Source organism: Eubalaena glacialis, chromosome 9 (genome assembly GCF_028564815.1).
Source record: "Eubalaena glacialis isolate mEubGla1 chromosome 9, mEubGla1.1.hap2.+ XY, whole genome shotgun sequence".
In the NCBI taxonomy this organism is placed as follows: domain Eukaryota; kingdom Metazoa; phylum Chordata; class Mammalia; order Artiodactyla; family Balaenidae; genus Eubalaena; species Eubalaena glacialis.
In genome coordinates this window covers 4869850-4882435 of record NC_083724.1, presented here as the reverse complement: position 1 = coordinate 4882435, position 12586 = coordinate 4869850, and the positions used below count along the sequence as shown (strand labels likewise).

Below are 12586 nucleotides of genomic sequence, written 5' to 3'. Positions count from 1 at the left end.
GTTAGTGGCAAGCACGATAATTAATAAAACTCACCTGGCTTCCCCATCGTCTCCATTTAAAACAATCATCCCGTGTCAGAACAGACAAAATATCTTCCATCTTTATCTCAGAAACACTGTAAAAGGAAGGGCATATCGAGGTAAACCTTTTGTTCTTTCAAAAACATTTGGAATCTGGATGCATAAAACTGGCCTCTCCTCAGGCTAATTTGATATAAAGGAGAAGCAACACTTGGTCAGGGAAAGGGAATGTTTTCCTAAACCTTCAGGAATTTGGAAGGAAGGGGCCCTCTATGATATTAAAGGGACAGGGTAATATTCCCAACAATTTCCTTCCTGCCTGATACATTTACATAGGCTACATTTAGAATTTCCTCTATAGGGATCATGTCGTTATTTCTTAGTAAATCTGGAACACTAAATAAATAGGCCTGCTTATTGATAGATGACCTTGACTTGAATAGAAGACGAACTAAAAAAACATTTCCGACAGTCCCTTTAGTTTCATACTTAAAGAAAGGAGGTGGCTGAAGACCCTTAACTGTGGGGCGTAACCAAACACCTGAGTGAAGGTAAACAGGTGACCAATGCCCATCGCCCCATCGCCCGTCATGGCACCAGAACTCTCTCCTAATCTACCCTGAGGGATCTTTGCTGCTCTTGTCTCTTAATTATTCAGGGGTGAGGACCAAACGATCTCTAGCGAATCTAGAGCTACATGCGAATGGCTGAAACCAGAACTCAGGCTTCCCTTGTGAACAGAAGCCGTCAGCAGCCAGAATAAGACACTCCAAGCTGCCCAGCAGGGGGGTCAGGACAGCCCACCGTCCCCCACAGCTCTGGACGGCCCCAGCCTTCGCCCCAGGAAGGGCGCGCGGCAGAGTCCTGTGTCAGAGGCGAGGAGGGAAACAAATTCCCCAGGGAGAGAGGAGGAGGGAAGGAGGAGCTCTGGGGGAGAAAAACAGATCATAGAAAGAGAAATGATTTTCTTGTATGTTGTTGTTGTTGTTTTTTCCTAAATGTAACAGCAAATTAAAACGTGAATGGCAGCCTCTTCTGTGGGAGAAGACAAAGGTGACTTTCCCCTAAAGGTGACTCTGACAAAGCTATGAATGAACATGTCATGTCTGTGACATGATCTGCCTGAGCTGTGTCACCGTTTCCCCGTACACCCCCAGCCCCCAGCCCTCACCGTTCTCTCTTCACTGCCAGCTCACAGCCACGTGGCTTCGGAAAATATTTTTACAGAGTCAACCGGAGAATGCGGAGTATGTACCAAGAGTGTAGGAGTTGGGGGGGAAATGTTCGTGGTTTCCTGGAAAATCTGTTTTTCATACGGGAGAGAAATGTTACGGCTACTGAATTTGCATCTCATTTATGCCTGGAAAGCTGAAGGAAGGTAAAAATCAGAGCCCAGCCCTGCCTTTTCCTTTTTCTAGCTGACCTGCCTCTATTCATCACTTTTTTTCTTGAGGAAAAATAAAAAAGAAGAAATATAAAAGTAAAAGCAACATAAGAGCCTGGGGTCAGATCTTGAAGTGGGGAGAAAGAAAATAAGTATAATGGCATTCGCAGTCAGGGATACAAAGAACTAAATATGCCACAGAAAGGCACAGTTTTCTCAAATGTTCACCTTCAGCCAGGGCACGGCTCGTATGCTGTATGTGTCCATATGACAATGTTGGGGGACCATTTACCCTAAGTGAACAGGAGCTGGGACTGCACTGGAGTGATTTACAGTTTAAAAGGGCCTTTTCCTCCTAGTCTAAGAAATCACTGCTTCTGAGGAACAAAGCACATCTACTCTGCTTATTTATGGTTCTATCAACAAACCTGAATCATCCCACCACACTATGAAGAGAGACAGCTAAATAAATTCAAGGAACTGTCTTATGCCTGATCTAAGAAATAACACATTTCGAGGAAGCATTTACATTTTAATAAACCAATGATGACTTTCATTAGAAACACATTTAAAGGAGAAGTGGGAAAAAGTGAAGAAGTTGGCAAATACCAAGAAGTCAGAAGGCTGCAGAGACAAAGTTCTGAGCATTCAGACAGAGGTGAAGCGGCCCGGGGCACCTGTCTCTTGCCCTGCTAAATTAAACTGTCAGGGCGAGTTCCACGCGCTGGGGGTATGGGGGCGGGCAGCGATTTCTTGCGATGGCCCTTGCTGCTGAGAGCCTCCGCTTGCCTTCCTGAATCTTCTCTGTAATTCATCAGCCGTCCCAGCAGCCCGCTGCCTGGCTCTCAGGTTCTTAGGCACCAAACAGGCACACACGTCTTCCTCCTTTTTTTGATATTTTAGACGTGTACCTTTTGTATTCCAAGAATCTTCAAGTCTGCCTCTTTCCATGGCATACTTTGTAATTAGTTCTTATTAGATTTAGTTTTTTGTATTAAGTCAAAGAAACAGTTTATATATAGATCCCCAACATACAGCCCTTCCTCAAACAGAAATCAGCAAGTGTAACGCACGGCAGTATCGTAGCGACAGATCTGATCATCACTCGGGTTGACTACGTCTCACCGGTGAAGCAGCCAGTGGTTCAGGACCAGGCACTTCAATAGGTGAATTTTCAGGGCAGAAACCAGTGAGGCTGGACTCCTACAGAACTCTCTGCCCCTTAAATGAATGTTCTTACACCCCTCGTAAGAACATTCTTACAGCACATAAGACCCAAATCTCTTCCTCGCGGTATTTCCCAGTCTTCGTCCTTCTGAACTTCCTCCCCGAGTCTCTGGCATCACTGAGTTCTCTCCTGAACGTGAACCTTATGCTGAATTTCCCATGAATGCTGCGGGCTCTTTTTCCAGACAAGATCATCAAAAGGGAGGACTGCCTTTTTAAAAAAAATTTATTTATTTATTTATTTATTTTTGGCTGCGTTGGGTCTTCGCTGCTGCGCGCGGGCTTTCTCTAGCTGTGGCGAGCGGGGGCTACTCTTCGTTGTGGTGTGCGGGTTTCTCATTGCGGTGGCTTCTCGTTGCGAAGCACGGGCTCTAGGTGTGCGGGCTTCAGTAGCTGTGGCACGCGGACTCAGTAGTTGTGGCTCGCGGGCTCTAGAGCGCAGGCTCAGTCGTTGTGGCGCACAGGCTTAGTTGCTCCGCAGCATGTGGGATCTTCCTGGACCAGGGCTCGAACCCGTGTCCCCTGCACTGGCAGGCGGATTCTTAACCACTGCGCCACCAGGGAAGTCCCAAGGGCTGTCCTTTTTATACCTTTAAAATATACCCAGCTCACCAATGATTCATGTTGGTGCTAATTATTATTTTCCCTTTTTCAATTTCAGGCTTACATTTGAACCTTCCATAGCAGTCAACTGGAAGGCATTTATTCGAGAACAAGGGCGAGAGGGGAGAGAGGCAGAGGCATCGAGGCTGACGACTCTGTGCTGGACCATCACCCTCTGCCTGCGGAGCTGTGTGCACCCGTTTCTGCAAGGAGATCGCATCACAGTGAACGAGCACAGGAGGCCAAGCAGAGAGAGCTGCTGACGGGGAGGAAGGGGAGGACGTGAACTTGGGTCTAGAACGGAAGGAGGAGGGAGCCATGGAGGCAGAGAGAGGCTGCCTAGGTGCAGTGAGTCCCTCCTCTCGTGGGACAACACACCTCTGAGAACACCTTCCACACGTACACGAATCGCCGGGACAGAGGGAAAAAGCTACGGCGCTGGGACGGGTTTTCATTTCGACCCCCCTGTATTTCTGGAGTGGAACCTCCTGATCGGGTGCCGCCTAGACTCTGAAAGGGCCGCAGAGAGAAGTCTGAAGCGGCCTCCAGCCCCCGGGAACTCAGAATCCAGCTGGAGATGGAGCTCCTGGTGAAACGTGACTGACTGATCTACATGAGATTTTCTCTCACAAGAGAAGAGATGCACGTCTTCCTGAAACAAACGAAAACCACTCCGTCAACTGACAAGCTGTATCAAGATGAGAGAATTACGTAAGAGGAAAACCCACACCATCTTCATTTTTGCCCTCTCGAATTCATCGGGTGTGGGTCCTCGCCTCCCCCGACACTGAGGGGTGTGAAGCACATTTTCTGAGAAAGCTTCATTCCACGAACGGTCACACCAGCAACCTCAAAAGAGTGTTGAGAGCGTTGAAGTCTGACTGGGGACAGGGGAAGTCACCGAGTGGCTTCTGAGCAGCTGGGCCACTCCCGTGCCCGGCGTGTACCGTGCCACCACCTTGGGCATCACACGGCTCTTCCTGTGCCTCCAAAAACATTCTAGGCATCACTGTGCTTTCTCTGAGCAGAAGAAATTCGTGAAAGTAGATCAGTGTGAAAAACCGCATGCCTTTAGAAGCCCAGTTTTAGAGCCTGTTACTTTAGGTTTTATGGAAAACATGACTAAACAAACTCATTTCCGTGGCCCAGGTGGATGCTCTCTGCTTTCATCACAATCACCCCTGGCCAGCTCGAGCCGCTGTCTTCTGTCTTTGCTTTCTTTGTCTCTCCTCGGGGAGATCGGGGTTCGATGGAAGCCCCTGGCGAAGGTTCCATGCTGCTGAGCCCTGTGGAGTCCCCGACCCAGGGCTGGAACTGGGGGCTTGACGCCGGGGGATGTGAGAGGCTGCCATCTGACTGGGTGCATACGAGACAGCAGCTGGACAGCCTTGGCCACAGACATGGGGTACATAATTCACCTGCCCCTAATGGTTTCTTCCCTCGTTTTCCTTTCCTGGGGGAAGGGGAGCTGTGTAAAGAATCAAAAGCATTATTTTCTTCCAAGTTTAAAGGTCCTAAGTGTTAATTAATTGCAAGAAACAAAAATGGTGACTAAGAGAGATCTTTGAGAAGCTGGCCGGGCGGGTGGTGCACACTGATTTTGCGGCAGGAGCAACGCAACGCAGACCTCTACCTGGAAGAAAGAGCGCAACAGATCGCTCTACGCCTTGGAATGGCAACGCAATGAAAACTGTCATGTGCTGATGGCGTTAAGGGTTTTAGTCTTTGCCACTGGCTATTCTGGGACTCATTTAGGGATCACAAGGGTTAATGGCTCCTCGGCAGCTTACAAGGCCCATCCACTGTAAGAAGCGACAGAAAGTTAATTAGGTGAGATCAGCCGAAGCCCCGTGTTTCTGACTCACTTGATTTTGTGAGAAGCCAACGAGTTGACATATTCTGCCTCCGAAGGAGCCAAAATGAGCAGGCTGCTCCCATGGCAGCCAATCCGGGCGGTTCTCCCAATCCGGTGGATGTATTCAGCAGGTGAAGACGGGGCGTTGTACTAAAAAGGGTAACAAAAATGAAGGCATTCACAGATCAAGGGACTGCCATTAATTGGAAGTGCAATACCCCTCACCTGCCTCCAGGTATCCCAAGAATTAAATCCTGGTGCTATGGTTACCCTACCACAATCACAAGGAGAAGTCACTCAACCCTGAAACTCCTGGCTTCATTGGAAATAACAAGGCTCCGACACGCCAACGGGAACAGTGGCCAAGTTTCAGATAAACGAGACGTCTTCTCGTCCCAATACCTCCTATTTAATTTCACTTCTCCACAGGTCTCTTCATTTTCCTATTTGCATCTTTTCACTGAGGTGACTGGGCAAGGTGAGAATGCAGGCAGGTGGGCGCAAACTTGCGCAGGATGGCCGCACGACCTTGGCCTACTTCCTCAGTAGACAGAGCAGTGGGGCTGAGGCCACGAAAGACGCTGCACAGGGTACAGAGAATCAGGTCTCCACCGCCTCGCTGCAGGCCACCCAGTCCCAACGGAGCAGAGCTGCAGGCCAGCTGAGAGGCAGGTTCCCCTTCCTGCAGGGAAACGCCTCTGCTCCCACGGACAGTGTTCCTGACCCGGCAAAAGGGCCAACGCTCTAACTCAGCAGAACGGACGCTCTCTACGGCAGTAACGTCATCGTCGTTAACACCAACTGTCCCTGTACTCATTCTGCCCTTTTCTTCTTTGCTGCTACATGCATCAAAGACCAGAGGGCCAAGAATATGATGGGAGGCCAGGCATGTTAAACTAATCAATACCCACAATTATAAGAAGGCTCTCAACGATCAATTATATGTGTCTGGCCTCCTGTACATTAAAATCATCCTCGCCTTCCTATTTCAAATCTGCTCCATGGACAGCAGGAAAGAAGACACAATGCCTCTAGTCGCAAAGTCATCATGTGCGGTGAGCAGAGATTTCCTAGCTAGTGACAGGCATGCAATTCCACTAAAATGTGAATAAACCATGACTCACGTAAACAGGGCCCATGTCCCCGGCCCCCGTACAGAAGGGCTTAAAAATACCACTCTGCAGACTAAGGAAAAGAAAAAACAAAACTAAAACCACTAGACTAGTGCTAACACCTGTACCCTCTGGCAAAGCGTCTAAGGCTAGAGGTACGTGTAAGATGCTGTCAGGGCCTTAATTGCCCCCTGCAGGTCAATGTGCATGGACACAGCTCTCAGGACAGCTGAGCCATCGCCTTCTGGACACAATGAGGCCTCCCAGGGGCCCAGGTAATTCCTGTTATTTTCAGATTGCCGAAAACTCTGTGTGTGACACACATTAGTCTGTGAGCAGGGGAGCCTGCCCCTCCCTCCCACGGCAGTGCAGGCTGCAGGCTGGGCTGCAGTGGTCAGGTGGGCTGGGTTAAGGAAAGATGTCAGGAGAATTGTGCAGGTCGGGCTGGTTGCTGCCTGGAGACCAGGGCAACACCCAAGAGGGTGATGATAATTATTCTACTTAAAGCCAATGCACCTACTCATGATCACACATTCCGGCCTCAAGCTCGCACCTTAACAACTTAAATACATTACCTGGACAATCCACGTGACTTGAGGGAGATCTAAGCCCCGAGCCGCAACATCCTTCAAAACAGAAAAGAATATGGCTTAGGACAGAGTTTCTCAACCTTTTTGGGGTCATGGATCCATTTGATGATCCAATGCAAACTCTGAGGGCTCACCCCCCAGCAATGTGCACAACTTCAGGAACCCACTGACGTCCACCTGTGGGTAAAATTCCAATTCAGAGGCTAGTTCTACAGAACCCGCAGGTGAGGCAGCCAGAGCCCACTTCACTAAAAGAACATCATCTGCATGTAGGCCTGAGAACTGAAATAAGTCATGATCAGACAGTCATCAACCAGACAGACAAAAAGTATAAAAGCAATGGAGATTTTTTTTTCTTTCCTTTTCAGCTGGTCGCCATCTCAAGAGCAAAGATTCTGCTCTCTGGTTTCTGGCCATTCTGGCAGAGAGACTAGAAAATGGGAATCTTCCAGTCTTTGGCAATAAAGGTACACCTGGCATTCACCTCCAAGCACAAGTCACACCAAGAGTAGCCCCAGCCAACAGGTACTGAGCGCTCACTACACACCAGACACGGTGGAGAGCATTTTACCTGCGTTATCTTGACTCATTGTCAAAATAACGCCTCAGACAACTATTACTCCCTATTACTCTATCAAGAGAGGAAACCAAGATTCAGAGAGATTAAGGAACTTGTCCAGGGACACACAGCTAAGAAGCAGAGGTAGCCCTCAAATCCAGGTCGGCTTTACTTTTCCAAGACCATATTACAGTATACGGTTCCACTATCAAAAAAGATGCTGTGTCCCTCATATGCTGCTGGTGGGAATGCAAAATAATACAAACCCCTATGGTGGGGAATTTGGTAATATCCAGCAAAATTACATATGCACTTGATCTCTGACCCTGAGCAATCTCCCAGCAATCCATCCCTGGCAAAAATTTAAAATGATCTATGCACAAGGCTATTCATTTCAGCACTATCTATTTATTTATTTATTTTTTTTAACATCTTTATTGGAGTATAATTGCTTTACAATGGTGTTAGTTTCTGCTTTATAACAAAGTGAATCAGTTATACATATACATATGTTCCCGTATCTCTTCCCTCTTGCATCTCCCTCCCTCCCACCCTCCCCATCCCACCCATCTAGGTGGTCACAAACCACCGAGTTCAGCACTATTTATAATTGCAGGTCTGGTAATAACCCCAATGTCTAGCAGGAGACGGGTTGAATAAAACACGGCAACACCTACCCCATAGAACGGAGTTTTACACAGCTACAAAAGGAATGGAGGTTCCTATGTACTGATGTGGAGAATATCTAGACTATATTTTGAGTGTGAATAGTATGCGTTTGTGTAAGAAATGGGGGAAAGACAAATATATTTGCTCATATTTGAAAAAGAAATAATGGAGGGAAAACCCCCAAAGCTTATAAAAAATAGTGACCTATACGGGAAGGAAGAGAATGGGGGGAGGGGATGAGGATGGACGCTGGACTTCCTTTTTAAATTTTATTTATTTATTTATTTATTTATTTATTTATGGCTGTGTTGGGTCATAGTTTCTGTGTGAGGGCTTTCTCTAGTTGCGGCAAGTGGGGGCCACTCTTCATCGCGGTGCGCGGGCCTGTCACTATCGCGGCCTCTCTTGTTGCGGAGCACAGGCTCCAGACGCGCAGGCTCAGTAATTGTGGCGCACGGGCCCAGTTGCTCCGCGGCACGTGGGATCTTCCCAGACCAGGGCTCGAACCCGTGTCCCCTGCATTGGCAGGCGGATTCTCAACCACTGAGCCACCAGGGAAGCCCTGGACTTCCTTTAACGGGCCCTTATAATTCTGACCCTGAGACCACGCTTCAACATAATTAAAAATTAAAAAGTAAGATAACCAGCTGTCATGCAATAGGAAGGACCGAATATCACCTATGACATATTCTTGCCGAAACAAAAACAAAACCCTAGAAATGGAATCTAAACAAGTGCCTAGACCTACTGCAGGGAGACAGGAACAAGGTAAACAGCACCACAAGGACACGATGTGGAGCATTCTAAAGGACAAATGGTCTTTCTTCCACCAAAAAATCCAGGAAAAAAGGGAGGGTAACAAAAACAGAAGACATTAAGTAGACAGATGGATAAATGGATAAATGGACAGATGGATCGAGAAGCAGAGAACCAACACCTGGAAGGAGGTTCACCAAAACTGTCAACTGTGGTTACCTCGAGGTAGAGGGATTTGGGGCAATTTTTCCTTTTCTCTTCCCAGTTTCCTGCGTTGTTTGCTTTGTTTTTCTTTTGACCACGAATGCATATTATTCCCCCCCCAACCCCGCATTTTTATTCAGAAAAATTTAAACCTACAGAAAAGCTGGAAGAATAGTACAATGAGCACTTGTCAGTCCTTCATCTTGATTCACCAATTGCTAAACATTGGCACAGCTGCTTTTTTCCTCTCTGTACACACGTGTTTTTCTGAACCATCTGAAAGGAAGTTGCAAGTATCATGACATTTTGCCCCTAAATACTTCAGCACATGTCTCCGAAGTAAAAGGACATTCTTCTACATAAATCACAATACCATTACCACACCTAAGAAACTTCACACTAAATAAGTTTATTTTATAATAATCAGTCCACATTCAAATTTCACCACTTGTACCTAAGACGATTTTTATAGTTGTTTTCCTTTCTTAACCCAGGACTGAAGCCTAGATCATTGCATTCTATTTTTATTATAGCCCTCTAGACTTCCTTAACGTAGAACTGTATCCCTACCCTTAACATTTACTTCTTTTTATTTTTTACTTTTTGGATAACAATCATTTTTTGAAGAGTCCAGGTGTCTTGAGGAACATCCCAGAATCTGGACTTTTCTGTCTCCTCATAGTAAGATTCAGGGGGAGTGCTCTGGCAGAACGACATCAGGGTGGGGTGTACCATCCAGCACGTGACCTCAGGATACAGGCAGGGTGTCTGTCCTGTGCTGGGGACGCTGTGCTCGGTCACTGGAGCAGGTGGCATCCACCATCTCACTCCCTTGTGACGGTACCTTTCTCCTTTGCGATGAGTGAGTAACCTCAGGAGGGAAACTTTGAGACTGTTTCCCAGAACATTTTGCCCAGTGGTTTTAGCATCATTTGATGTTACTTGTCGGTATCAGTTGTTACCCTGTTGTCTACAAAATGATGGCTTTCTAAGCCTATCGTTCCTTCCATTTTTATAACTGGCATTCTTCTGTAAAGGACGGCTCTTCCTCCTCTCGCCTCGCTTTTCAGTATCACTAAGAATTTATAGGTATATAAGGTTTTCTAAAAAATAATAATCCTATGCAAAGTTCTGTAAGAAGCACATTAAAACAATCGCACCCTTATCCTCCAGGGTCAGAGGCAGGACCCAAGGAAAACACTGTCCCACCATCATCTAAGTCACCCAGAAGGACCACTGCAGGCAGGTCAGGGCTGGTCTGCCTTCGCTCTGATTAAATCCCACCTAGGATTTGTGGGTCTCCTTTGAACGGTGGCCAGAGGCTGCATTTATAAGTGTTAAGTAGACATTTCATGTATTAGAAGTGTGTCAACCACCCAGGAAGTGTTTTCTGACAGCTTCCAGGTGCCCTGAAAGCTGAAGGCAGATGTTCCAGAGCCGATGCCTTTGAGAACACAATTTAGAGCGTTCTCTACACTAACCACAGTCACTGTCTTTAGAAAAACTGACGGGATCTTAAATCTGTGAAGCTCTCGTTAAGAAATGATTTACTTCATTTAAGTGTTCTGCACTGGGAGAGGTACGTAGACAATGGGCTGTCTGAGCTTTACAGATAAGCTTTGTAAAAAATGCAATGCTCGTCGGTTTAGTAAATCCAACTAAGAAACACAGATGAATCTCTAAACTAGCATATGATGTTAGGAAAGCCACTCTGGGTACAAACACGCTTAAACAGTGAGTTAGGAGGCACGGCAGCCACCGCCATCAGGACTGTTCACGGTTCTTTCCCACTCGGGCTGGGCAATCGGCTCAGGACACCAGGTTGACAACCTTCCCGCCGCCCACTACTTCTGGTGTTTGGGCGGGGGCACCTCACAGCCAGCCACTGCTCGGACCTCACCAGCCATTTCCTTAAGCACTTCTTTCCAGTCTCAGCCGAGGCTCCTCTGAGGGTGGGAGAGTGGATCAATCTTGCCAGTGCAGGAACAGGGAGAACCGGACTCTAGGACCACTTCAGCAGCCACCAATCCGGGCAAGTCACCTCTGCTCTCCGAGCCTCAGTTTACCCACCTATAAAATGGCTACAATTTACTTATCTCCCAAGGTTGCTATGAAGATCCAATGAGACAGTGGGTGTGCAAAGTGTCCTGAGAATTGTAAATCTGAGTGTTCCAGTTCGTGATGAAATAAGAGCTGGACGGAGGCAATGAGGTGGGGATTTAAAAGCCTCTCGGCTCTCTTCCCCCCTCACACCCCATCCACCCGACCGGGCAGAGGACCACAGAGGAAGGGGACATGGCTCCATCTTCCTGGATGCTGTCAGCCAGCAGCACCAGAGCCACAGGAAACTGACCTGCACAAGACTCAGCAAAGGCTTCGGTTCTCCGCCCACCCATAGAACTTAGATCCAACCCAACTGTATTCCTTTAACCTAATTAGGGCGAAAGAATCGCTAAAGTCAATTCTGAAAGACACTCACCAGTCAGGCCTTGAAGTCCGTGGGCCTGACAATTGGCCGCCTCCATGAGACCAAGGGGTACAGATGGAAGGCAGCTTGCTCAGGTGCCAGCCTGTCAGTTGGATTAAAATGACTCATTTATTTACCCGAGAACCTCACAAAGTGCTTTTACTAACAGGGAGAGGGGGCCTGTGGCTCTCCGAGCAAGGGACGCAGCAAATTCGCCTCTGCTGCCTTCCCGTCCTGCCAAAGTCATTACTGCGGCGTGTGGAAAGCCATCAGCGGGGCACAGGCCCCCGTCGTCCGGGTGACAGATTGGGCTGCGTAATCAGAGGGGGAAGGAGAGAGCGCAGAAGCTGTCAGAGGCGCGAGATCTTGGCTGGAGCCGCCAAAAAGCTGGCAACATGAGTTAGCGTAACTGAGTCAATAGCCAACCATCTCCAAATGATCTTGCCATTAACACGAATGAAATACGAGCGGAAAAGATAAACTTCGCCTAAAAAGCATACCCCAGAGAGAACCAAGAAAGTCTCCATTTCTTCAGGGGTGCTGAAGGGACATTCTTGGGATGCTTACAGCCCCCCTCCTTTGTCTCCTGGCCGCCTGGCACAGCGAAATTTCCCAGGAGGAGAGGAAATTAAGAACCGCACAGACCTAACGGTGTGTTTCGAGCAAAAAAAAAAAAAGAGAGAGAGAGAGAAGGTGGAGGAGAGCAGCACAGGTGCTTTAGGTATCTTCTGAAAAAGGAGGCATGTGTGGACAAGCACAAAACATTCCAAGGGATACTCAGCCAGTGGATGCAGGTGGAGCCGGAAGTGCCTCTCCTTGCTGGGAAAAGGCCAAGGCGCTGGGTACATACATCCAGGGACAACCAGGGAGGGCCACGCATCAGCCCTAAAACTAGAGGGGGCTTGGAAACGCCACATTCCAGCCACTCGGTGGGGTTTCTCCTTCCCAACCCCTCAACTTAACAGTGGTATTAAAAAAACCTCTGGCTTAGGGCGAGTGCTTCACTATAAGCCGAAGGAAATATTCTGCTTCGTTCGATTTCTTAACTCCATTGAGGAAAGTAGGCTTTGAACTTCCAAATGACTCCTTCCTGCTAATACTTGCTCCCTCCTTAACTTGGGTTCTTCTTAGATCCAGTT

General features: G+C 47.8%; 1 protein-coding gene across 3 annotated transcripts in view; it reads right to left on the bottom strand.

Annotated features, from left to right (window-relative positions):
• The window catches only part of DDX31 (DEAD-box helicase 31), a 72455-nt gene that overhangs the window by 29471 nt on the left and 30398 nt on the right, over positions 1-12586 (bottom strand). For 2 of the 3 annotated variants that reach the window (XM_061199711.1, XM_061199712.1), the window contains 3 exons: positions 6778-6828; positions 5101-5240; positions 35-116 (listed from right to left, as the gene is read on the bottom strand). In XM_061199711.1, coding sequence (XP_061055694.1) covers positions 35-116; positions 5101-5240; positions 6778-6828 — 273 coding nt within the window. The remainder of the gene's footprint in view (positions 1-34; positions 117-5100; positions 5241-6777; positions 6829-12586) is intronic. The other variant, XR_009702046.1, reaches the window with a different exon arrangement.